The 26,968-nt window shown below is 38.0% G+C and overlaps 1 protein-coding gene across 3 annotated transcripts in view; it reads left to right on the forward strand.

Annotated features, from left to right (window-relative positions):
• Window positions 1-26,968, forward strand: part of ATXN7L1 (ataxin 7 like 1) — a 114,604-nt gene that overhangs the window by 83,886 nt on the left and 3,750 nt on the right. For all 3 annotated transcript variants that reach the window (XM_074144675.1, XM_074144676.1, XM_074144674.1), the window contains exons 5-10: window positions 7,665-7,948; window positions 12,860-12,942; window positions 13,805-14,061; window positions 16,350-16,542; window positions 18,987-19,108; window positions 22,038-22,992. In XM_074144675.1, coding sequence (XP_074000776.1) covers window positions 7,665-7,948; window positions 12,860-12,942; window positions 13,805-14,061; window positions 16,350-16,542; window positions 18,987-19,108; window positions 22,038-22,992 — 1,894 coding nt within the window. The remainder of the gene's footprint in view (window positions 1-7,664; window positions 7,949-12,859; window positions 12,943-13,804; window positions 14,062-16,349; window positions 16,543-18,986; window positions 19,109-22,037; window positions 22,993-26,968) is intronic.

Below are 26,968 nucleotides of genomic sequence, written 5' to 3' on the forward strand. Positions count from 1 at the left end.
GAAATGTGCAGTAGCTGGTATCATTTCAAGGAGAGCAGCTTCTGCCTAACTGTAGAATTTACCTTGCACTGAAACAAACTTGATCAAAATCTGATCTTCCTATAAATCTGAATCCACCATCTCTATGAGCATGGTGTGCATTCTGGACAGTTATGGCATGTAATTCTGAAAATAGAAAAATCTGGATGTTTAGAATACACACACACAGATGAGATAGAGGCTATTCTCGTTAACGTGCAGGTGCCTCATTTACTATTTAATAAAGGTATTCTTGACCGAATAGTGACCTCTTCTTCTGTATGTTGGAGAGGAATTTTATGCAAAAGAGGAATTTTTTTTTAAGTCTAATTAAAACAAAATCAGAAAGAACTTCAGAATATTAATATTATTGGCTATAAACCTGTTTCTCATCCTGGTGCTACAGACAGCAGGTTACATGTCCACATTTCAGCACACTAACTGAATCTGTAAACAATATCTTCCGTTCTGGCAACAGATGGCATTCTGTCAGTCAGTAAAAGCTGGATGGCAACAAAATATCTGAGCATTTCCACCAATCCCTTTTCCCTTTATTGGGAACATCCCAAACGTTGGCTGATGATTAACAAGGTAAATTTAGCCGTTTAAAACTGTTGTACTGCTCTGTTAATACTTTCGCAACGAATATGTCAGTAGTTGCACCTGTGAATTACCCAATTCTTGCAGCTCTGCTGGGAGATAATACTGTGGTTTTGTTTACCAGTGGGGAAAAATGAGGCATATAGTAGTTAATGATATTTTAATCATCACATAACAAATCACAAACAGTCTGAAGCAGAGATCAGTGAAATTGTCTTTCAAAATTTAGTGTTAAGTGCCTTAGATTACATGACTTGTTAAAGAATAAAATCAGTCTGATAATCATCACAGGTTATAGAGAGCTGACAGCTGTTACGGAAGAAAGCGTTTGTTGCTATTTCATCAGTGGATTATAATTTTTATTTAGAATTCTAGGAAATACTCAGCAGGTCTGATTTTCTTAAAGGAGCAATTATTAATAAAATTTATTCTTTTTTTTAAGATAAGATCATATCTTCCATTCAGCTGTCTCTACGAGCCATAGAATGTCGCCCACTTATCTTTTAGAAAGAAATACTCAATTGACACAAATACATTTGTCTCAAAAATGCAAATAGGATTCATCATGTATCCAAGCGCGTTGTGCTTTATCATCCTCAGAAGCTTCCAGTTATTCAGTGCTTTTGTCTGTTATGTTGTACTCTCATACCACAAATATTTACTTGACATAGGTTCTTCCAGACAGTTACCAAATTAGCTTAATTCAGGAATCATGCCACTTGTAATGACTGCTTTCCAGACCTGGAATAACCTTTGGTGTGCTTGCCTGAATCTTTCATGCAGCATCTCTTTTAAATGCTAGCTGTTACATTTAGTAGCAGTATTTCAGCAATGGTCTCCACAACAGCATGGCCCAGTAGATGTGTCTGTCGTCACGCCTGCCTGCATGGAGACCCAACTCTGCTGTTGCTTAATTCATTATAGTTTTTTTGGTTGAGTCATAATCTTAAACATTGACTGAGTAGCTCTTTTTCTTCTTCACATCCTGTGTTGTTCAAAGATGCCCTGCACAAGTTCAGGTTGCTCCTCGACTAATGCTTTAAAGTGTGATCAGAATGATCAGATGAGAGAGATCTGGAATTGTTTACTTTTTGTAGCTGCTGTTTTAATACTTCCCTTCTTGCGGTTGGAATATGAAGGATTACTGTGAATACATCATCTAGAGATATGTCAGCTCTGTTTTTTTTCCCCCTGTATCTCTAACATCGTTGCTATTAATACAGCAGCGCTTAGAGACTGGAGCGGTGCTGGAACACCAGTGTGCTGTGCACAAGATAAATGTAAATCGTTTTTCTGAAGCTTGTGGTTGAGGTGGTAAGAGGTATGGCAAAAGGGTAGAAAATAGGGAGAAAAAGGCAAAAAGTAAGGTGATTGGTAGTAATAATATTAGTAATAAACAAGGGATCGCAATTAATAAGAATACTCTAGATACTTAGCCTTTATAAAAGGCATTCCTGTGGCCAGGAGCTCTCTCCCTCCCTGCTGACCTGCCCAAAGGATGCCGCTTGGCTCGCCGTGTCCCAGCGCAGCTTCTGAGCACTGCCCTGGAGGCTTTTGGTGCAGTGATGCTACAGGGTGTTCATTTCCGCCCAACCATGATCCTGAGGCAGTGTAAATTTGGGGTAAAGTGTTAAACTAAATCCTGAGATACCAGCTGAAGTAAGTCTCCTTGACCTCCCTCCACAAGGATTAGCCATTGCCTGCCAGAAGTTCTGAAAATGAAGGAAATGAGATGGAAATTATATGGTTTTCATCCACATGTAGAGAACTGACACTCTTACTATAAACAGAAATAGGATCACAAAGGTAAACCTATGGGTTTAAAAATTTAAAATTTATAATGTCGCTTTTCAAAGGATTTTTTTAATCATCTCTTAGTCTTTATTTCTTTGGGTTAGGAGATACCATTATTCATACTGAGGTTGAGAAAGTGAAGCTAGTCAAGATTTAAGGATATTTCTAACGCAGCATGGAATTGGAATACAAATTCATCAGAGTTAACTTGGACCACATATTCTAACCACTAAATCACAAATACTTTGTTACACTGTAGAGGCCGTCTCAGCAATGTAGACTAGAACAACGTTTTAGGTTTTTAAATGTTTGTGAATTTCTTTTCTCACAAATTTGAAAAGAGTTGAATGAGTGGCTGACATTTTAGAATGAATATAGTTATGAATGACCAAAAAAAAAAAAACCACCCAGCAAAATCACATAACAACAAGGAAAAATAATTTCTAAAATCCTGAAGAAAGGAAAACAGAGATAATAAGGATCTCCAGGTATGAGGAGTGTTGTGATGTACTACAAGTATTTTTCTTGCTTGGGAATGACAGTGACAAGCAATGGCTTGGAACTAAAAAGCATTGCTACAAGATACTTAGGAGGGAAATTCACACTCATGTTGGGAGCTTATCGCAGGTTCTGCTGAAAGAATAGAAATATTTCAGTTGGAAGGGACCTACAACGATCATTGAGTCCAGCTGCCCGACCAAGAACGTGAGAAAACAGAAGAAAATCAGTTATCTTATCTAAAAAAGAGAATGAGCTTTTGAAGCCTGTCATGATCAAGGACTTCGTGTAGCCCTCAGATGTTTTTTTGTAGCCTTTTTCTGGTTCCCTTCTAATTCATCAACACTGGTATTGAACCACTGGTCAGCAGCAGTGGAAGCCATGTTCCAGTATCAGTATAACCAGGGACATGTGAAAACTAAATATGCTCCTTAATCTAATTTGCCAGATCCTTTTTTTTAATGTAAGAATAACAATACAATAAAAGCTCAAATTGCTTATCCACTCTAACCACTAAATATTTCTGTCACTATTTTCCAGTCTGTTGTTTCCCGTATGTCACTGCAGACTGAATAGCTTGTTATTTCATCTGTAACTTCACATTTGCTTATATTAAAATATCTTTTTGAATTAATGAACTTTACCAAACACTCCGTATAGCTGCCTTTATAGCTGCCTTTGTCTTTTCATTATTTAGTTTCCCTCAATCCTGATTCCATCAGCAAATGTTGTTACCAGGAATCTTATATTTATTTCTGAAGACCAGTGAAGTTTTCGGTCATGTCAGACTTGGTAATGATGGCTAAAAGTCCTCCTAGCAAGCACCCTTATTGAATCATAAATCTCTGAAAAACTAGTTTTTAATTTTATGTTGTTTAACATTTGCTTTTAAACTGTTTTTATTTGTGTTTTATAATGCCTTTCAAAAGTTGGAACGTTTTCACAGTTGTCTTTTCAGTTTAACTCATAACCTCATCAAAAAGTGAAACCAGATTTCTTTGCCACAATCTGATTTTCCGCAAAACCTCGTGAACTGTTTATCAGTTTATTTTTATTATTTTTTTCCTTTATTTTTTCCAAGACACTCTGGTTTGGGTTTTCAGTGTGGACACAACAGCAGCACTCAGCTTGCTTCTCTGAGGTGCGAAATATTCCAAGATTCAATTAGAAATGAATAGGCTGAGACCCAGCTCTTTTGGAACTCATGGCCACGTTATCCAGATTTGCTTATGTAAAAAAAAACAAAACAAAACCCAAAGAAAAACAACATGATTTTTCTGCTGGCACTTTACACTTACTGAGGGAATCAAAAAACATTTTTATCTGATTGGAGAGCGTTATCGTGCTGCCTTCTCAGTATAAAAGAAATACTAAATGTTTCTGTCGGTTTTGCATCAATAATAACTACTTTACTGTCACTTAGGTAGATACCGCTATTATTCCTAGAATTTCTTTTGTGTAAGAAAGTAAACTTGTCTTTACACATTACAGATTTTTCTCTCCTGTCTTGGGCAATTGTCTGTACGCCCAATTCTCGTGTGCCCTTCCTCGGTTTTTAGGTTTGTTGCATGTTGGTTTTCTAATTTCTCCTTTCAGCAGTTGCCTTTAATAATTCTCAACAGACTCTTCATTCAAAAATTCTTTTTAAAATACAGTAAATTAGATTAAAAACTTTATTTTTCATTTTTCTAACAAACTTTTTAAAGAAATCCTTAATTTTCACTCAAACTCTGTTTGGGAGAAAAGCTCTCTTTAACCATCAAATATAAATGTAAGCATTTGTGATTTATTTCCCCTCTTAGTCCTTGGTAGTTGACGACAGTCACTGGTCCTGCGCAGCTTCCAACTGGCCATTTCGTTACCGATTCATCTTTATGTGTTATATAATATAAATATAAGCATTTGCTTATATTTATATTTAAAAAAAAAAAAAGATAAAGTACCACCTGAAGTTTCTAAAGTCTCAAGCAATTTACTGTAGTCTGCCAGGAGTCCTATAGAATTTCTGTCTTCAAATATTGCAGTATTTTTCTTTTTTCTTCTACATTGCAATGCAATGCATAATGAGGGTTGACCTGTTCTGTAACAAAACTAAACAAAAATGTGCCCTCCCCTGGGCTTTTTTCATTACCGCAGCGATCCATCCATATGTGCCCTAGGATTTGAGGTTCTGAGCACTGCAGAACAGAAAAACATTTTCATTTATTAACTGTATTTTACTACTAGACTAGATAATACACTTGGCCCTTTTATTGGTACTTTGAATTAAGATAGATCTTAGAAACTGGGCATGAAGATTTATTCATATGTTTTCACATAGTTTTTATATAGTAAAACTACTTGATCTAGAGCAAAAAAATTATCCTATTTTCAGAAAATGTAATTGCCATCTGTTTAAAAGAAAAAAAAAATTAATTCCTATCCTGAGATGTTACAATTCTTGACTATCATTTAACTCAATAAATTCAGAGCAGTTTAAAAAAGTAGAGGATCAAATCCTCTTTCATAGTTCCATGTTTGCATTCATTGAAATACTTAATGTAATTCTGGTTTTATGAGTAAGTTACATTTTTTTTGCTTAGTTACTTCACTGCAGTTAAAAGTTACTTTTATTGCAGTCAGATCTGTATTCTGACTAGCTGACTGCTGTATTTTTGGTATCACAGAATGTGGAAGTTCCATATAATTTAATTCCAGCTCCAGAATCTGTCTTGGTGTCTAAATCTTCCTTTTAGTTTTATATACGTATTGTTTATATCAAGTTTTGTACATTTTTCTATGTTAAAATACCTTTAGAACTAAGATTATCAGCTTTCCGGTATGGGAGAGTCTCTGCTCCACTTTCTCCATATCGTCTTTAGCAGCTGTAGAGAGGACCCGGTTTCCCGTCTTTCCGAAGGGTGTCCCACCGAGAATGCCACCTCAAAGTCATCTTTTTCTCTGATTCTAAAAGCTCCACACCTGTTAACCATTCCTTCCGTAGGGAGAATGCAGCGAATATGCCATTTTTCAGACACAAAAGACTGAAATTGTGTGAGACTTGTGAGTGGGGGGAAGCCCCAAACCGTACGGTGATGTGCAGACAGGCAGATGTTGGCTCTCCTGGGACACTGACAATGGGGTGGTCTCTGGCAAGAAACTCTGGTTGCCTGAGCTGCAGGTGCCAGCGTGCTTCAGGATACATCTGATTTGACAGCCGCTGTGTGTTTAACAAATGTCACGTGAGTAATGCCCTTGTAGAAGCTCTGCAGCCGCGCAAAATCTCTGCAGGGATGTGCAATAAGCCGATTGTTCCTTGAGTACGGTTTGCTAAGGAGTAATTTCACACTCTTTATAAATATGTTTCATTTCACCTTTAGGTGTGTACATCAAGTTAAATATTTAAGATAATAGTAGATTAAAAAATCACCAAGTTTTAAGTTTTTCTGTGTGGGATGGCCTACTCAACTGTCACCTTTATGCTGGGGATTAAAATTACGGACATTAGCTTAGTTCTGTGCAATTCAGAGTGGAAAATTAAGGAATACTGTAAAGGAGACTCTCATGCTTCTAGGTGAGGAATTTGTTTTGCCTTTTAAACATCATCACTGTGTTTGTATTTAAGAAAACTTGTGTTTCTTTTGTTTGTTCAGTCTGGAAAAATAGTTTAAAAATCGTCATTTTTGCATGATCCATATGGGAGTTTACTTATAAGAAAGATAGCAAACTATTTGGCAAAATCACCTCTTCAGGCAGCGTAGGGGAAGAACTGAATAAGTAAAACGTTTATTTTTGCGGCCTCCAATGAAACTGGGGCTGAAAGCTTTGAGAATTTAGTTTTTTAAATAAGTATTTTTTTTCTCTATGTTTGTTTCAGTAAGGAGGGATATATCATTTATATATTAATTGGTAGTCACAAGACATCCGATTTTGGAGTTGTTGGGGTAGGTAAAAAGCAGCTATCATTGTTGGCTATTTCTTCATGCAGATAGGAGCCAGAAATGTTAAAATAACGTTGGAATTGATTGTCTCAATCCTTTTTGGTGCCAAATTGAGAATGTAGCATTTGTTAGTGTCACAAATATGCTGTGGTGTTAGTTCAGTTAGGAAAAGTTAGTTATTGCAAACTTTATTCTGAAAAGGGCCGACTAAGCTAGTAATTATATTGGGAAATTTTATTTTTACGTTCATAAGATTGTATTAAAAATACATTTAAATAATCAAGTATTTTAATACTTTTAAAGGGACCGCTGTTAAGATGTCTATGCTTAAAATCTCTTTTCTCCTTGTTTTCAGAACTTGTACGTAATTCAGACACACCTGAGCAAATTAGTTATTTTTTTGTTTGTTTAAAAATATTAATATTGTTAGCAAACTACTTCATTATCATGGTGAGTTTAGTGCAGCACGCAGATACCTGGTATGTGCTTGTGTTAAAGGCATGGGACCGCGTATGTAAGGGGATTTTCTTAGCACCAAAGACTTATTTTGTTTATGAATAGTAGGGATTGGATCTTAAAAAAAAAAAAAAAAAAAAATCAAACAAACGTTCATTTTCATAATTCTATACACTGCCAGGCTTTACAGGTGCCTGATTTTGTAAACATTTGATTGAACAAAAATAATGAATAATGGTACTAAGTACTTCATTTTAGTCTGGTCTGAAGATACTGTGTCACTTGCATCAAAATTTCTATATCTGTGAAAGGGGATTAAGGAACTGTAAATCTTTAGTACAGAAAATACAACTTAAAGATTTTTCTTTGGTTTTGCAGCGTTCCTGTTCCAGTAGTCAGTCTAGAGAAAATTCCTAACCTAGTGAAGGCAGATGGTGCCAATGTTAAAATGAATTCTGCAACCACTACCACCGTCACCTCCTCCTCAGCCTCTTCATCCACCGTACCTGCTCCAACCTTGGTTAAAGCTGGTTTGACATCCAAGTCAGTGCCACCGTCACCAGAAAAGATTCTGAACGGCAAAGGAATTATAGCCCCATCAATAGACAAGAAACACCAAAATGGCACTAAAAGCAGTAACAAGCCTTACAAAAGACTTTCAGGTAAGTGATGTTGCACTTCATCTTTTGAGGTGGTCCATCTTTCTTCATGAATATTTCTATAGCTTAGAAATAATGTACTAATAAAATGCTGTAGCCTGGTTCTGGTTTGATTTTTTTTTTTTTTTTTTTACTGTAAGATGCCAGTTTGCATATATGAATAAGGAAGCTTTCACACTCTTAGCATGTGTAAAATATTTTCGAAGTACACATTCTGTTTAGCTTGAAATGAGTGTTTAATGCGCTTCTCTACTGGTCAACAGGCCAAATATAAATTTTTAAGGAAGCAAATTCATTAAAACAGAAAGGCAGAAGGCTTTCTCAAGCCTTCTGTAATGTAATTTGGGTCTGTTTACAACAAAAGAAAATGGGCCTTGGTTGGGTGACTTTAGTCACAATCAGTTGAACACTTGAGGTTTAAGATTGTCCATCAAGTCATGATTTTTTTTAAAGAATCTTCTTTCTTGGTTTTCAATACTAGAAAAATTCTAAGAAGATATAGTTAAAAGTCGTGATTCCCCTCCATCCCTCTCCCCCTGTGGTTCACACGAGTGAAGACATTTGTAGTGTGGGGGTCTCAGTCTCTCTCAGGAAGATGGAATGGTGGGGTTGAGGGAGCGACGTTAAATGAGGACATGCCCTGGATGGCTTTAGACATTGAGGATGTAGGTCTCTGTGCAAACCTGCCACCAAAGCACGGACACCCCATTGTGGGAGGGCGGAGGTTCCCTTGGAAAGGTTGCCATCCGTTGGGAGGAAGACTTCTTTTCCACGGAGTTCCCCGGGGGTGTCAGATGCCAGCTGTTGGGCAGCAAGTAGAGAATTTGCCCCCTAAAGCTGAAAACATATTTTTGTTCTGAATGAAAGGAAAGAGAGCGTTTTGAGGGATTTTTTGGGGTTTGGTTTTGTTTTTTTTTAAACAAAAGTAACTGACTCAAGTCTATGGCTTCAGAAGCTGTGCAGGGTCTATTCATCAGCTGGCAGCGCTTTGTGATTTGGTCAGGAACTTCTTGTGTGTACTGAAAGGCTAATTTTGCTAATGGCAGCATGATCCGCATTGGATCGTCAGTTTGGCAGGAAGTTAGTTCACATGATTTCTAAATGTGCACTAGTTATGAACCAAGTATAAGTTGTACAAGATAAATGCTTTCATTTCCAGTTAATGAGTGTGCCCTGATTTTTGACTGCGTATCAGGTTTATTTTTTTCATTTTTCTCAGATTTGGCAGTTAGCCGATGGTACTGCTACCTTGGCTTGGTGCCAGACCAGTGCGAGGTGTTTGCTAGGGCTGTGTGGGGTATGGAACAACGCCATTGCCTTAAAGGATTCAGTACGCTGATTGCTTTCTTAACTAGTGGCATAGAAGAAAACAGAACCGTTGTTCATTGTAGTGTTTCACAAAACGAAAAAATATAAAGAAGAAATTAGCTGATTAGGCTTTTAAACCTTACATTTCATTTGCTAAGATCCAATTTGTTATTCTAATAAAAACTCTCTATATTTTCCAGTTAATTTAAAATATAATGGTTTAAAAGAAACCAATTTCCTTTAATAGTTTAGATGCTTAATTTAGCAAATCAATTCTGAATTCCTACGTGGACAGTTCAAAATGATACTTTTTGAGATACTTGTTTTCCTCACATCACCACCTACCACCACAGGGCTGTAGGTGATACTTGTACCTTTTTTGTACGAGTGAAATTGCTGAAATTTTTTGTAAAGGAGAATCATTTCTGTAGGGCCTTCCTTCAGCCTGCTTGCTTTTGCTGTGGAGGTGGCTCCATCGCTGTTCTGTCTCTGAGCTGTCACTCGCAGTGTCTTCTAGGCTGGGGAACATTTCACTGGTGGAAATTTCCAGACAGGCTGGGACTCTGGAGAGGACTGTTTGAGCACTCCAGTAGACATTTACTCTTACATGGTTAAAAAATCCACAGAATTTAGACTTTTTTTTTTTTTTTTTTTTTTTAAAAAAAAAAGCTCTTCTGTCATTATCAGGTTTAGAATCTGTTCAGTCTTGCTTCTGCTGCCTCATGTATTGATGCAGGAATTTAGCAATGATGCAAATAGGAGAAGTCCTGAGAGCGCCGTAGATGAATGGCCTGCAGATTGTGTGTCACTATGATGGATTCCTCTCCATTATTATACAGAACTGTGAAAGGCTGAGAAAAAGATCATGGAAGGTCAATGAGATGATTATTTTAGATATCCCATAAATTTCATTCATTTCACATTAAAAGAATGAGACAGTGGCTGGGGGATTTAGGTTTCCCTGAGTCTGCCGCTGTGGAACTGTGCAGCTGTTAATTTTTGAAGCTCCTTAATAGGTCTGGCTGGTTTACATCTGTTTTCTTTCCTTTTTAGCAACCTCCACTCTCTCTCATACCCTTTCGCTGACTGTGGCTGGAATTTGGTTTTTTTCTTTGCTGAGAGCTGGTGGTTGTTTGGGTGATGAATGAACCTGCCCTCTTTTCAGGCGTGCTGTCGTTGGTGAGAGAGAGGAAGCAGCTCGTGGAGCCACAAAAGACAGCGTGTAGCTGCCCAGCATAAGTGGATCAGTGTTCCCTAGTAGCAAACTGGAAAAAAAATAGCTTTTTTCCTAAGTCTTCCTTAGTTGCGATTCTCTTTGGGGTGAATCTAAAGAATGCAGATGCCCAGTTTAAACCAAGTGTATCTGTGGTGTTGCAAACGGGAGTTTGAGAGAGTTCAGTTTTGACCCTTCCTCTTCCTTCAGTGAGGTTATACTGAACCCCTTTACTCTGTCTGCCAAACATGAAGTGGAATCCGTTCTGGAAAAACAGCCTTCTCAAGCAGTGCCCGTGCACAGCAGCCGAGGGGTTCTCATGCTGCACAGTTCCTAATGCAGAGGTAGCCGGAAGCTGCATTTCCTTATTGATAAGAAGGTGATGAACTTCACTTAATGCGTTGCCAAAACCAGGCACAGCTGTAGCTGGCAATTAGATGTTCGTGACTTCTCTGGAAGAGCCACCCGGGCTTCAGCTGAGAGAAGTGGTTCCCTGTTTGTTTGGTATTTCCTATTTCTCAGGGAAAGCATGTTATTTTGTTGCTTGGTAGATGGTGGACGCTTCCACTTTTTCTGACTATAATTCACTATGTTGATTTTACCTCTATATGGTTTCATAAAAACTGGCTTTGCTGTAATCAGTCCCGCAAGTCTCCAGGTCTTGGCCGGGACACTCTTACTGACAAGTTGCAGCCTGGATGCTCCCAAAGGGAGCACTTTGGATTTTTTGGAAGTAGGTTTCCATGTTGGCTGAAAACAGTCCTCTTGCCTGGTGACTTTCAGAACACATTCCACAGCCTTATGATTATCCTCAGGCTTTTTTTATTTGAAAGTATATTTATTAGTGCATATAGTCTACTTAGCTTTTTTTTTTTTAATTTTTATTTGTGCTAAAAGGTTTTAGGTGGATGATTCAGGAAACTGCGATAAGAAGGTCATACGCTCAAAAAACAGGAGTAATTAAGTCCTTTAGCACATGAGCATGCATTTTCATCTGTTAGCTAGAAAAAAATGTTTATAATAGGTATACACAGATACTTCTGTTTCTGTCGTGCTGTAAAGAAACTACTACTTGTGACAGATTTCAGTCCCTTTATAGATTTCACACAAAAAAAAATAGTTTGACTATTTTTTCCAAGCTTGCTTCTTGCTGATAGGTTAATAACATAACCATTTATTTAATGTTTGCTTTATCATTCTTAAGTCCATATAGCAGAATACAGAGAACTGCTAGTAATTGTGCTATCTGGATTATAGTTGTCCTCTAATGTAGGCAACTTGGTCTCACTTTTATTCTTCCAGCTGTTCCGCTTGCTGTGATGCTGCCGTAACGTTGTGACTTAGCTGCGATTTGCTGTCTGCATCTTAACTCCGATTTGTTTGCTTAGAAAGAATTTTTAGATCCTCAGATTAAATGTCGTATTTAAGTGCAGGATATTTATTATATCTGAATGTAACACCACTGTATAGTTAAAATAGGCTTTAGCAAATAGTTTATATTGCACTAACAAACAAAAGCAAACCAGTCTGCCAATTAAATTATATGATGTCAAGGTATATAAAGATAATGGTAGATTTTTTTGATGGCACAAACTAAGAAGTGTATGTCCTTAGTTTTGTTACAGCTCTGTAGTGCAAACCCTAAAATTATATTAACATAACCTAAAGGAGGTGATGCTATCTGTGGCATATAAGTACTAAAATATTAATGAAAACAAAATATGCAAATACAGCATATTAAATATTAATGCACTTTTAACGTTAATCATGAGTAGAACTCATGTAAATGCCTTTTTTTTTTCATAATGTCTGCAAACTTTAAACTCCATGCCTCCCTTCACTTAGGGAAATAAGAACGAGCATACGTGTCATTTTTACACAGACTTAGGGGACAGATTTAGATAAATTTTGTTTTTAAAATGCCACTAGCAATCTTGCGTTAACTTTTGAGACACATGGGTTGTTTCTCAGAGTTTCTGAGTATGTCAAAGAAATGTCGTTCAAAGCACTTGTGCTGTTTGGTCTGTACGTGTCTTAGCCAAGCTCGGAAGCCAGATCTGCACGTGCTGAGTTTCACGGCCCCAGAGGCAGTCGGTGTTAGAGAGGGGACTGAACTCACGGGCGTTTGGCTTGGTCCTGTGTTTTGGCCTCTGCAAGCAGGCTTACTTCTAGGAAGCCTGTGTCTGAAATCCTCCTCTAAATAGTTTGAAATGTGTAAGGACAAAAAATTGGAGGTGGCACTATTATGGGGTGCTGGGGGTGGGATGGGTGGTTCAGGTTGAGCCTGGCTGAATTAAGTTCTATCAGGCAAAAATTATAGCTACTCTGGTTAAAACTTCTATAATAATCTATTTTTTTTCTCCTTTTTCTATCCACCTCCCCCCTTCAAACAGAAAGAGAATTTGACCCAAACAAACACTGTGGAGTACTGGATCCTGAAACAAAGAAACCTTGCACAAGATCGCTCACCTGCAAGGTATTTTTCTTAGAAGATAAAATATCAGATGCTTTGTTATAGTTTAAATCCTACCACAGTAGTTTGAGAGGTCATACCTGCTCCTGTCTTACAGACAATGGGTATGGTATTCAGACGCTGTCTTCAGGTAATTCTTTTGAGTAATTCTGTTTCTTTGAATCAGAGCATCTGCATTATTCCACTGATATTTCTAAAAAGATATTTTTTTTTCTTATCATTTTGTTATGCAAAAAGCATTAATGTTTCATGTAGAAGCACAAGCGTTATTTTAAATGCTCCTTTTTTGGTCCATGTGTGCAACAATGTTGAAGTATATATAGTCAGTTTTTAGTAAAAAATTAACATGATTTTGTATAATAAATTACTCGGAGGCTGCCCTCGTGATAGTAATAAGTCTCATGTCAAAAAGTAGCAGCAATGTAAGACATTTGTAATGAACATTTGTATGTGTATGTGCTGCCTGTCAGTAGAGATGATGAGTTAAATTCGCTTTAAAATGTATTCACATTTTTCAATCCAATGAAATCAATTTTTCATTGTAAGTTAAGAGCTACAATGAAGTTACTTCTTAATATTTTAAAATTATTGGAACTATATTTTCTGTCTTGGAAAAGGTAAGTCAATAGACTCTATTATGTGAAAATGGTTGCAAAAAGTAATTTTAGCCTTGATGTTGGCATTTCTTAAGAATGACTTCATAAATTATTGAAGATAATATGGAGTAACAGCTTTATTTCCATAACTGTGGCTAAAGTTGTTTGAAGTAGATTTTATCTTTTAGAGTTGTGGTGTATCAGAAGTATAGAGGACTCATAAACAATGTCATGCACACACAAATGCTTTTTAACCACCCTATTTTTAGACTCATTCACTTAATCATCGACGAGCAGTTCCAGGCCGTAAAAAACAGTTTGACATCCTTCTAGCTGAACACAAAGCTCGATCCAGGGAAAAAGAAGTTGCAAAAGACAAAGAGCATCCACCATCTGCAAGGGAAAGCTATCAGAGCCAGCCCGCACCAGCACAAGACTCTCTGTCAGGATCCTCGGTGAACTCTGGGCAAGAATCTAAAGTCACATCTCCTGCAAAATCTAGACCACCAAATTCTGTACTTCCAAGGTAAGCGATTCTCCAGTGTGCAGTGTTGCATTCTGAAGGTGCTGTAAGAAGTCACAGTCTTCATACAGCTTATTTTATAAGCATTTGGTATTCCTTTAGGCTATTGCATGGTAAAACTTACTAATATAAGAGTTTCTCTTAGCAGTAGAAGGTAGGCTACATTTATATTACCCTAAAGCTGTCCATGGTAGCCTGTCATCTGATTGGGAATGGGGTGAGGAGTTGTGTCCACCCTCTGATCAGAATCTCAGACTAACTGCAGTTTTTTGCTAAAATGGTCAGTAATAATTAAGAAAGCTTACATTTGAGTCATTCTTACACTTTTGGGGATAAAAGTCTATTGACATGAATCAGGGTAGGTACCAGTAGTGAAATTCTGCACATGTGTGTAGAATTCTTCTCTGCAAATACTTCACCAATTACATTAATGGAATGTCTTGCAAAAAAGCTGTAATTCAGTGTAAATGACACTGTAAGCAGCTAGTTCTTAAAACTATTGATTTGAAACTGTCCGTAGCACGTCTTTCCTCATTTTGAAGATTTTTCTTGTTAAGGACAAACACAGTCTTCTGACAGACAATGCAGACTCTAGGCATCCCTTTAGAAAAACTAGTGTGATGTATTGGACCTACTGAATTCTGCTTACCCTCTAGTAAACTTCCCATATGTTTTCTTTCATTGGCTGGGGGTTTTTTTGGTAGTGCTTTTGGCTGGAGTAGATAGAGCTGAACTAGTTGGGTTTGTTCATATTTATTTTGTTTCATATTTCATTTCTTTGCAGAAGCCTTGGTCAGGATTGAGTGCCCATTTGGGGGCTTTTGTGTTAAGATAGCAAACACAACAGTCTCTGAAATAGGGACTATCTCGAGGCTGTATTACAGAGGCAGCCATTTCCTATGTTTTCTGTGTGTTCATCAAGCCATAATGAAATTTTATTCATACAATGGCAGAGGTGGGTCTTACAGGGTTTGAGTGAAAGGACAATGAAAGAAAACCCGTAAATACATGAAATGGTGAGAAGTCTGCATAATTCTTGTAAAAGGAGTGACCTTACACAGTCCTTACATAGAGAAGAGCACAGAGGCACAGGCAGACATTGTTACGGGTGTTACAGGCAAAGAACAAAACTGGAGTGTGATTCAGTGAGAGTCAGCTGAAGAAACTGCAAAGGTAGTGGTACATGAGGAGGAGGATTTTAGCAGTTGTGTTTGTACAATCTACACTTCTCTTCCTGATGCAGTGCCTCTGTTCTGTCCTCCTGTCGGTTTTTGCAAGCACCGTGCCACAGGAAAGCCTTGCTACCTCTCCGCTGGGAGGCAGTGAGCCTGCAGCTCTGCTGCTGGAGGAGGTTATGGGAGCGCTCCCTGCTCTGCTGAGGCGAAGCTTGCTGGTCTCGCTGAAGATGACTTGGCTTGACCTGCCAAGGAGTGCTGAGGAGCACTCGCACAATCTATCCCTTGCAGCAGCAGCAGCTGCAGCGGTTATTTCTAGCTGATGGGTATTGTTGGGCAATCCCCGTTCTGTTCAGAAGAGGGCACCTGCCCACAGTCTCAGTGACTGCTGTGTCCTGACAGCATAAATGTATGAGTTTGAAGATCTTCAGATTTTGCTCAATACGTACATCTGCTCCAACCTCAGAGGTCCACATACATACTTGGTTGTAAAAACTGTAATTGAGAATCCTTTTCCACCCCCACTTCTAACCTGATTTGTTTCCAAGCTACTTTTGAAAGACAAGGCACCATCGCGCCCTGTGGTGCAAAGGCTTTCCTGCTTTGTTTTACTGGATTTTAGACAAAGGTAAAGAAAACGTACAATGTTGTAAGAGTCTTCCAAGTTACCTCATTTACTAATCTAGCTGTAGAGCGTGTCAGCTGAACACTCTCATTATATTTAGCACACTAATTTCAGTAGGATTTTGGTATGAAATAAAATTTCATAACTGGACCCTTGGGTTTAATCAAGTAGCAGAGTAATGATGCAACGTAAGAAGATTTGACACATCTGATTCTTTGTTTGCATTTTTAATATACTTTGCCTCTTTCAAGATCTTAAACTCAACTTCACAGCAAATTTAAAATTTCAGGCAATACAAAGGTGCTTCTGCAAACTTGAACTTGATGATAACCCATGATATATTTCTGACAAGATCAAACGTCAGGTATTCTGTATCTTTTGCTGTCCTTCTTTATATCATCTCTGTATAATTTACTTTGGCGCTTGACTCCTGCAGGTAGGTTTGCAGAGCCTTTGAACACTGATGATTTAAATGTATGTTCTCCTCCTAGACCATCGTCTGCAAATAGCATAAACAGCAACAGTTCTTCAAACCACAGTGGGTATGTACCAGAACTGCCGCTGCCTTCCATGGGAGGAGATATAACGAGCAGATTGTCCAGTGATGAAGGAGAAGCGGAAGGAGCTGAAGAATCTGAGAAATTAGACTGTCATTTTTCTGGACACCATCCCAGACCTCTTGGGGTATGTGTCTGTCTCTGGCATGCCTTGCTGTTATTCTTATGTAATTGGAGAGGGGAGAAAAAAGAAGTAATTTAGTAAAAATGTGAGGAATGAGGACTTTACATTCTGAAAACTGTATTCTAAAGACTACAAATGTATTTGACAGAAACTGGTATGGATGGAGGAGAAGACTGGTCAGTGGATGTGCTAAACATTGCTATGCTGCAGGACAGGATGAGCAGCAGAAAATCAGAAGTTCCAGTTACAGATTGTCCTCTCAGTAGACTGCAACTCGTGTAATTCTGCTAAACTGAGAAAAGTTGCATTGTTTTAAATGTGATATAAACGGATAATCTCTTTGTTGTCATAGTTCTTACGAAACTGTACCTTGCAATTGGTCATAGTTCTGAAAATCATATGGCAACGAAGGCTATTACAGTGCTTCATGGACTTCTGTAGACTGGTTTGAAGCAGTAATTAAATATCATTTATGTGAGTGTATGTGGACTTAGAAGCTACTGCTTCATTCATCTAAAAATGGGAAGTCTAGAGCATGACACAGCCCATCTGCACTGGTGGTGGCTCAAGTATGGGCTTCTCTGGCAGCTGCTTTTGTCTTTCTCCTGTGTTAGTGAGAAATTTCATTGTAAGTATTAAGAGCTGCCTCATGGCATTATCTCTGCAGTGGGAATTTGTTTACACTGTACAAACCAAGAAGCAATGGGAGAATTCTTGAACTTCTAAGCAGTTGGTTCTCATCAAAATTGAGCCAAGAAATAAAATTAATGAAGACTTCACTTATGTGTTTTCCATATGATATGCAGAATAAAACGAACACTGTGGTAGCTGTAGCATTGTCTATATTCCCTAGAGCAAAGAAGAACTTGTTACTGTCAGACACCAGGAAAAAGTATGAGCTGAATGTAAAATGACTGTCAGATGAAATTCTGTATTTGGTTCTTACACAGTCAGTAAGAATCATTATAGTCCATATAATACTATGATATGCGGTAACCTCCTGCTTCCTTGGTACTCTTGTATTCATTCAGCTTCATTTTTGCTGGTCGCTTCTTTGTGAATTAAAAACTAAAGGCTCGCTGCATGTGTGTCCACACAATTTGAAAAATAATTTAAGTGCAGCCAGTTCTTGTGCAGGCATCATCAGCGAGGCATGGCCGTCAGTAGCCAGTTTGGTTTAGGATCCTAGTTCTGTTTCAAGGCAAATCCCACTTCTCTGTTCTTTGAAATCCCAGCATCTCTCAACTGAAGCAGTTACTGACAGCGCGACTGTTCTTAGTCCACCTTAAGGTGAACTCAGAAAAGCTGGTGAAATCGCCTTCAGCACAGTTCATGCTAAATTGCTAAATTTCAAAATGAAGTGGACTGTTTTCTTACATAGTCCCTCTCCCAGTTAGGTGGTAGTAATGGACGGGGAAAAGGTAGTAGCTGCTTAAACTACCTCTTAGCGGTAACTAATCTGTATCACTGGGAGGCGAGGCTAGTTTATCAACTTTGGTGGTGGTTTTAATTAAGCTGTTTAACCTTGTTGTGAAACAGACTTAGATAAACAGTTACAGTCACCACTCAGTGTCCATTAAGCTGAAAAGTACTTTAAACAGATGCTATTCTACTGCATCTGTAGCTTCTGCCCTTAGCCAGAATTTGTGTGACGTGGTCCCTGAACGATGGAGAGTTGTCTTGTTTTCTGAGGATGCTTTATAACGGGTTTCTCTCCCACAACTAGGTGTTGCCGCAGTTCTCTACATAATGTGAGATCAGTAAGACTGAACTGAAGAAAGGGTACATTCCTGATCATACAGTTTTCAGTGTAGTAGGACTTTGCAGGAAGTTCTCCAGAGGCAGCGGTGCAAACACTCCTGAACTCTGCAGAATTCTCACAATATTTACTACTCCTCTAGATGATTTTCATACACTGTGAAGAGTGTACCCGGTGTTCTGTGGTAGTGCAGGTGCCATGGATGATAATTTATTTTTTTACTGAAATGTCACTGTTTGTTTTTTAAATAGATACTAAAGATGCTCCCATTGCACCTTTTTCCTCTTGAGTTATATTTTTATTCCTGTTACACAATTACAAGATTTAATCTGCACGGAATGGCATAACTGTCATTCTGAGGCAGTAAGAGCATTATTAGCCAGAATTGCTTCCTTAACAGGACCTCAGCATTTATATTCTTTCCCTGTCACACATAGGTACCTGATAGTAAACTGACTCATTAGTGAAGTATGAAGTATACTTTACACTAAACTGAAACATTACGCATATGTTTCATATCATGCAAAAAGTATTTATGCTGCAAATAGTGAAAAACACATTTTTAAAGGCATTTTGTATGCATGATACAAATTACAAAGGTGTTCCTTGATCTAGAAATGATAATTATTTTATAATGTAGAAATTATTGTTGTTTTTATAAACAACATCAAAATATCTTTTCTTTCAGTTTTGTTCATACGGCAGTCGCTTAATGGGAAGAGGGTACTATGTCTTTGACAGAAGATGGGACCATTTTCGATTCGCACTAAACTCCATGGTAGAAAAACACTTGAACTCACAGATGTGGAAGTAAGTGGGATTTTTACACTTGGTGGGTAGTTTAACATTTTTAATTCTGTAAAACTTCTAAATAAAACACTCCATGAGAACCGTTTGTAAAATTACCTCTGTATTAAGTCATAGCAGTAATACGAGTACAATTTTTTCTTGGCCCCCATATCACCCATTCAGACCTTGCTCTGTAAGACTCGTGGTGTAAGATAAGGACCTGAGTACACGTTTCTCTGTGCATAAGATGGAATATGATAGTTTTTTAGACCATAGTGCTTTTACTGGCTTTGGGGTCTTAAAATTCTGATTATTACTCACTATTGAAGCACCTCTATCATGTACGCACGTTCCAAGCACTATAGACTTTGGCTACACAGATACATTAAAATAGACTGCACTTACCAAAAAAGATGCTAATTCTTTTTAAAGAATAAATATTTGAAAAGATCACGGCATCTGCAGATAGGGTTGATTTTTGGGGGGTATTCTGCTACAGAACATGCATTCTTCCAATGTAATGACACTAAAGTGCAGTGTTTCGTGTCACTGTTTATTATCAGGACTGTGTTATATTCATTGGATACCAGCCATTAGATAAACAAGGTTTGATTTTTTTTTTATTTAAATCTATTTTTGAAACACTAAAGCTTGGCTTGTCTGACTAACCTGGTAACTTGATGATAACGGTGCTACTGTGCTGGGAGACATAGTTTGGAAATGGTTGGGTTTGCCGTTAAAAGGGCCAGTTTCGTGTCTGTTCAGAGACAGATCACGCTTGATCTGCAAAGGGTTCCTCTCTCCTACTTTGTAAATTTGGCTGTTAACTAGTGTCTGTCTCCTTCCACAAATGAAACTAATTTGGTTTCTTTAAATAGGAAGATTAAAACTTGTTATCTATTGGCTTTGTTTGTCAGGAGAAGAGAGACTTGGGCCTCTGCGAAAATGTGTCACTAGTACCACTACTATCATGAAAACCAAAAATAACCTCTATAGTAGTTTTATGATAGAAGAAATAAACAGGCCTCATCCTGCTCCCACTAAATCCAATTGTAAATGTTTTCCCAAATTCTAGCTGTTTATGTAATCTCTAATGTCTTAATGAATTCCATCTGTACTTATTTTTCTGTATAACACAGGAAGCTCACAGTGCTTAACCCCTGTTGTATTCTTCTATTGTCCCCAACCCTCCTCTGGACTGATCTTTTCCTGTCTTCCCCAAGCAGGGGTATGCCTAAAGCTGTTATTTTATAACTGGGGCTAATGCAGCTCTGTAGCTGTGGCTAAAGGTACAGGGATGCAAGGCCATATTTCGAGAACGATAATAACATTTACAAAGTACTTTTTATCCCTAGTTCTCAAACTACTTTACAAAGGTGGGTAAGAATTATTGGCCCTTCTTTAAAAATAAATTGAGGAATGGATCTGATAAGCAGCTTTGTTCGCATAGCAAGTCACAGGCAGTAGGACTTCATTTCTGGCGGCACGGACTGTATGTAATTCCTTATGTAATCGTGCCATAAACAGTGTTCTGTCTGACAGTCTCCATAGGAAGAATATCAGGAGAGAACACTTGTAATTAGGATTTGATTTATGATAGAACAGCACACTCAGTGCTGCTCTTTTATCATACTTCTTTGGGGGTGAAAGTAAGCCTTTAAAAACCGAAAAAGTGTCAGTAGTGAGGATAACAAGGGCAGAGTTACCATGATGTACATGTTCTTAACAAAGAGAAATAGGATTAAACTGTGAATTAAATTTTAGTCTAAATAATGAGAAAAGCTCACATGATAATTTTCCAAGACACATTATGGAAGTCTGGTTCTTTGTTAACACTGGGCTAGATTAAAATAATAGAGGATGGTGGCTGAATAAAAAGAAATTTGAATACAGTCTACTAATTTCACAGGTAATATTATTAAATTTTATTCTTAGAATAGTATTCAACTAGGTATAAAGCTTATCAAGCATTGTTTAATATTTTGTCAATTTTTCAATATCAGTGGAATTAATCAGTAACTTACCTAGTTAATCCTGTCTAACCAGCTCTCAAATGAGCTCTTGGGAATACCACTGCTCTGGGAAAGGGATGAGCTTTTCTCTTTAAGCTCAGTGATTAAGAGCTTCACAACCCCCCACACTGGCTCATTCACTGCCCTCATCAAATGTAACCTGTGAGTTCAGGTTGATACTGACACTGTTCCACAACTCCAACTTTCAAGCACAAACATATGCACTGAATGAAACATGGTGACTAGAATGTTTATAGATCCCACCTTTAGGCATTCTATTTGCATTTTTTAATTGTTTAGTAAAATAGGAGAGGACAAAAGGAGATTAAATTTATAACAAAGTGATTAAATTGTAACACTATGTACTTAATTGCTCCACGGGGCACTTGCGCTGAGGTGGAGCTCAGCTCTGGTTCAACTGAGTTACACCGTTTGGGGCTCGTGTGCTGTGACAGAATTTTATAGGGAAAATGACACTGGGTAGTTCTTTACCTAATCATCCTCTGTTAGGTCTCCATTGCCTTCACAGATTTAATGTGCCTCATTCCAAAATTAATTTTTAGGAAAATATGCTTCCATCATCCAGCTTTCGCCAATCTCTACAACATTAAAACACATGTGGTTTGGGTTTTGTTGTTTGTCTTAAGTCCCAAAGAACCTCATAATGGAATTGCATGTTTGAAAAGAGAGAAAAAATCAGAAGCAAAAGTATTTTTAGGATTTTGTAGAATGAAGAGCTGATTTTGAACTGTGAATATTAAAATATATGTGATTGGTAGAGTAGGAATCAAAATTAGAATGAACTACGTTTGCCTTTTATAATAAGTTGGTCCTTCCCAGAAATCATTTCCTAACTGCATCTGCATTGTACAGATGGAATTTTTTATAGATCTAAAATGTTTTTGGTTTTCTGTTGTTTTTTTTTCCCCTCTATTTAGGAAAATTCCTCCTGCGGCAGACAGTCCCATGCCTTCTCCAGCAGCACACGTCTCCACTCCTTTTCCAGCATCGGTCTTGCAGCCCTTCAGCAACCCCAGTGCGGTGTATATTCCTTCAACACCTATCAGTTCAAGAATCACTTCTTCTTCTTACATAATGACATCAGCCATGTTATCAAATGCAGCCTTTGTGACAACGTCAGAAACGAATTCCATTATGTCACACACTACAGCTTTTCCTCATGTGGCTGCAAGCTTAAGTATCATGGACTCAACTTTTAAGGCGCCATCAGCTGTGTCACCAGTGCCAGCAGTCATCCCTTCCCCATCCCACAAGCCATCCAAAACAAAAACCAGCAAATCCTCAAAAGTGAAAGACCTGTCATCTCGGAGTGATGAGTCTTCAAGTAATAAAAAGAAAAAGCCGCAGTCGTCGTCATCGTCGTCATCATCATCCTCATTATCTTTGCAGACATCTTCCTCGTCTTCATTTTCAGGGTCCCACAAAAAGAACTGTGTCCTGAACCCCAGTTCGACGTTGAACTCCTATCAGGCTACATCTTCCTATAACAGTATGTCTGTGCACAATACAAATAACGGAACAAGCCCACTCAGTGCCAAATCGGAGCCCTCAGGACGGACTTCATTATCAAGTAGTTCAACAGACTCAGTGAAACACATGAGCATGGTAGTAAGCAGTATTGACTCTTCTAATCTCTCTGTATCTTCTCTTGTGCACCACTCAGGGGACCACTCCCTGGGAGCACATAATGCAGTGTCTTCTCTACCCCTTTCTTTTGACAAATCAGAAGGAAAAAAACGTAAAAACTCTAGTTCTAGTAGCAAAGCCTGTAAAATCACTAAAATGCCTGGTATGAATAGTGTTCATAGAAAGAGCACTGCCAACCTTATTTCTGCGGTGCCAGATCCTACAAGCAGCTCCATCTCTCGGCAGGTAAGGGACTCTTCCAGTTATTTTTATGCAGGTCATGTCTGACTTATTGAAATATTTCATGCATTCTGAAAATAGTGTGTTTGCTTCAGCTTGTTTTTCATCACACAACTTACTTTCTAGGTTTATACAGAAACGTATTTGTATTTGTTTTGTACCAATCATAGAAAGATGTTTTGAGAGTTAAAAATATATATATATCTACTTTCTTAAAATATTTTTATGAAAATTTTTTATTCAATTAATAAAGTAGCCATTTGTATCTCTGAAAGTACAATTGAATGTCCCAAATGGATAAATAATTTTTAGAAATCAATTTTTTATCTTAATTCTCATCTCTCTGAAATAAATTGTATCATTAAAACAGGAAGATAAGAGTCAGCATTTCTGTTTGTTTCTTTTCCCAAACTTGTTGCTGATTCATTTCTTAATGTTATGCAAGTCTCCTACTTTCTCTCACGTAAAACGCTTACATCTACCTTTCCATCTGACCTCAGATGCTGTTTCCTGTTTGAAACTGGAAAAATTAAGAAATTGAGATCTTGACCAGATCTTTAATGGACATTTGGTTATCTTTTTCAGTGTGCATGTGTCCAGAATGTTGGAGTCAGTGCAACAGATACGGTTACACACTCTTACTGCATTGTCACCAGCAATAGAGCTTTGACTTCTCTTTTAGTGATGCTATATATAAGGACAAAAGTATATGTGAATTAACATTTGGTGGAAAAACTGCCAATATGGTCTTTACAATGATCTACTGTTTCATTCTGCTACTGTGTCCAGTGCTGTGCAGTGCACAGGAAACAAAGCTTGGCCCTGGTATCAGGAAGACAAAACCACAGAAAATAGAATACCTCAGAAAATCCAGAGAAGGTAGCTTAGCAGATTTTTTTTTTGTTTGTGAAACTTTCATTTCCTAAGGGTATTGTGCATAAAATGGAGTTTGGAAATGAAGAGGGTAAGATCTTGGGCAAAGAAATCCGTAGGTAATAGGAGACAGAAATGGGAGTGGAAGAAAGGAATAAATGAATTTTAAAACTGGTATAGCTGGCAGAATGAAGGTGTCAAAGCATGGCTTAGCAGGTGTATTTTCTCTTTCCTACTTCCAGCAGAGGTACAACTGAGATGACTTGTTTGGCTTTTGCCAGGTAGTGGCATTGTCTTTCTATTTAAGCCTTTTAAATGTGTCCTGAAATCAGAACTAATCTTTTGAGTCACTGAAGTCAATAGAGGATGCTGTAAATTCTTCATTCTGCCACACATCTGATTTTTGAAATATGTGCGTGCCCAAACTGATTAAATTGCCCTAAGATATATGATCTTAAATGGGAAGAAAGTGAGTACAGGTTGTTACTTTCGTACAAACATCGGTAGTAGGAAATGGATTGTATCATCTTTTCACAGTACCTAGTCTGTATCTGTGGCTAGTGCAGTCTGAGGAAGTCTGATAGATACATGCAGGAGGTTCTAAGTTCAAATTCTAACTCCCCAAGTGATTAAATCTGTTCCTGTGGGACCTTCCTGTTCCAGCTTGTGATGTATTTTAGCATGTTGCATGGTAATGGAAGTAAATAAACTACAAGGAATCAATCGGAAGTCTTTTCTGAATATTTGTAAACATGTAATTCACGCTATTTTTTTCCTTAAGTAAAAGATAAAATATATGTAATGAATGTAATGATATACAGATTTTTAAACATAATGTTTCTTTATACATGTGCAGGTGCACACACATGTATACATGCATATATGTGTGTGTGTATATGTAAAAGTTGGTCACACTTTCGTCTTACAATGCTGGTCTTTGGAGCTACATGAGTAATCAAAAATAGGAGGTAAAGTGGAGCTGAGTGTATTTCAGATGTCTGTCTGGCAGCTCATTGTCTCTGACAAGGATACTGAATTGTATGCAATACAAAATAGACATTTCCTATTGTTTATTTGTGCTATAAATAAATGAAATTTGTACCCACTTAGGCATATGGGTCAAATAATATTACGTACTCTACGTGTGAATATTAAAGCTCTGGAGAACACAATACTTGAAATCACTTTTAAGCTGTGCAGTTTTGACTTACTGCGTTCTAGGAATGCAATCACAGTAAAAAATCCTTAAAAAAAAATAAATCAGCATTACTTAAAATCTTGCTCCTGTTCCCTGATGTAACAGGGCAAATTAAATTAAGAGACTGAGAGCACAGAAAAAAGATGAAGTGACTGATGATAGGCTCAGGTATTTTTTTTTCTAATTTAATTCAAGTCTGGCCTGGATAGACAGTAAGTGAAAGTGTTAACCGTTGGGTTTTGAAGTATACTTTACTTTAAGAGAGCATAAAAAAAAAAAAAAAAATTTGAGTCTTGGCCTCACCCTAATCCTTTTGAAATGCTGTTCCCATCATTAAAGACCCAACGAAACTGGGAATCTTTCTTTCTTATTTTCGCTGGGTGCTGTAACTCTTCCGTCTGTCTGAATTCCCGGTCTATCCTGGAGCGCTGCCATTCCCGCCCTGAATGAGGACAGGCTGGGAAAGCAGCTGGAAGCTGAGAGCAGTGCTGCAAGCTGTGTGCTCCCTGCTTTGGCTTATCTAGAGAGTCATCTGTTAGTTGTAGGAGCGCTGAATGAGTGAAAGCCTGAAGAGGCATCATATTTCCTCTCATGCTTCTAGGATCTCAGCAAGTCGATTTCCTAGTGGCTATTTTTCCATTTAAAAGATGGACATGTATCTTGTTATGGAAGGCTTTTATGAATGTTATAATGGTGGATGTAGAGGAGAAGAGTTTGCAGGTATGTCACGACGTTCTGAATGGTTGGGGAAAATTGTACAAAGTTGTGTGGTTTTGGTCAAGATTCATATATTGAATAAAAGCACGTTACTACCTAGAGAACAGCTGTGGCAGGTAAAACAACAAGCTGAAGGGAACAGGATAGGCAGAGGCCTACCCTTTTAATCTCTGGGCACCATGGGAGCTGCCTTCAGAATTAGCTGTAAATAAAAACTTGAAACATTTCTTCTGGACAGAATGTGAACAGAGAGAACACTGTTTTAAACAGACACTGTATGAGAAAGGGCAGATGTGGAGAAGGAGACAAAGGCTACTTTTGACTATATATGTGAAACGGCAAAATAACGAGTGATGTTGCAGAAGGGAAGGAGCAAACTGATGCTGGTGAAATCCCCACCGGCCAATGCCACGGTCCCATCTATTCAGTAAGAAACTTGCAACTGCATTTCTCTCTGTTTAGAAGACAGGTCCTTGCTACCTCTCCATCAGATGATTAAAGTTGATGTTACTTGACGTCCGCTGACCTTGTGAATAACTATTCAAACTCTAGTCATGTGCCATTTGTCAGCAGGTGCCCATGGTTAATTTTTATCAGCCTTGTAAGCCCTCAGGAACTACTTCTCTCACTCAACAGCTGTCTCCCCTTTTGTATCGCAATAGAAGTATCTACACTATGTTTATGGGTCATTGTAGAAAAACTTAAGACAGACTGCTCTTGCTGAGTGCTGTAATCTCTCAAGCATGGAAATATACAGATAGAATATTGCAATATTTTAACTACATACTTCTAAAATATATGTATGTGTCCCATCAATTTGCGCTCATTCCCAAAGAAATTCTCTGATGCAGTAAACTGATACAATTGCAAATTTAAACCTCTGGAGTTTGATTCTTCTGGTTAATATTTGCTTTATTGCACAATAATAAATGAAGACTCTATATGGAAGAAAGTGGAATAACTTAGGGCATGCTCTGGTGCTTGGCCACTTGCTTTAAACTCCCCAGGAGTGGGAAGGGTCCCCTGGGGAGGAGTCTGTGACCCTGAGCACTCCATGCCCTCTCAGTTGCTGACCAGTTGCACTGTCTCCTGTAAATAGAGAAACTGCTGTTTCAGTCTAGAGAGATGGGGTTTTACAATCTGTGTTCCCTGGGTAACTGTTTCTTATGTTGTTCTCTGACCTGCAATAGTATT

Source organism: Numenius arquata, chromosome 2 (genome assembly GCF_964106895.1).
Source record: "Numenius arquata chromosome 2, bNumArq3.hap1.1, whole genome shotgun sequence".
NCBI lineage: Eukaryota > Metazoa > Chordata > Aves > Charadriiformes > Scolopacidae > Numenius > Numenius arquata.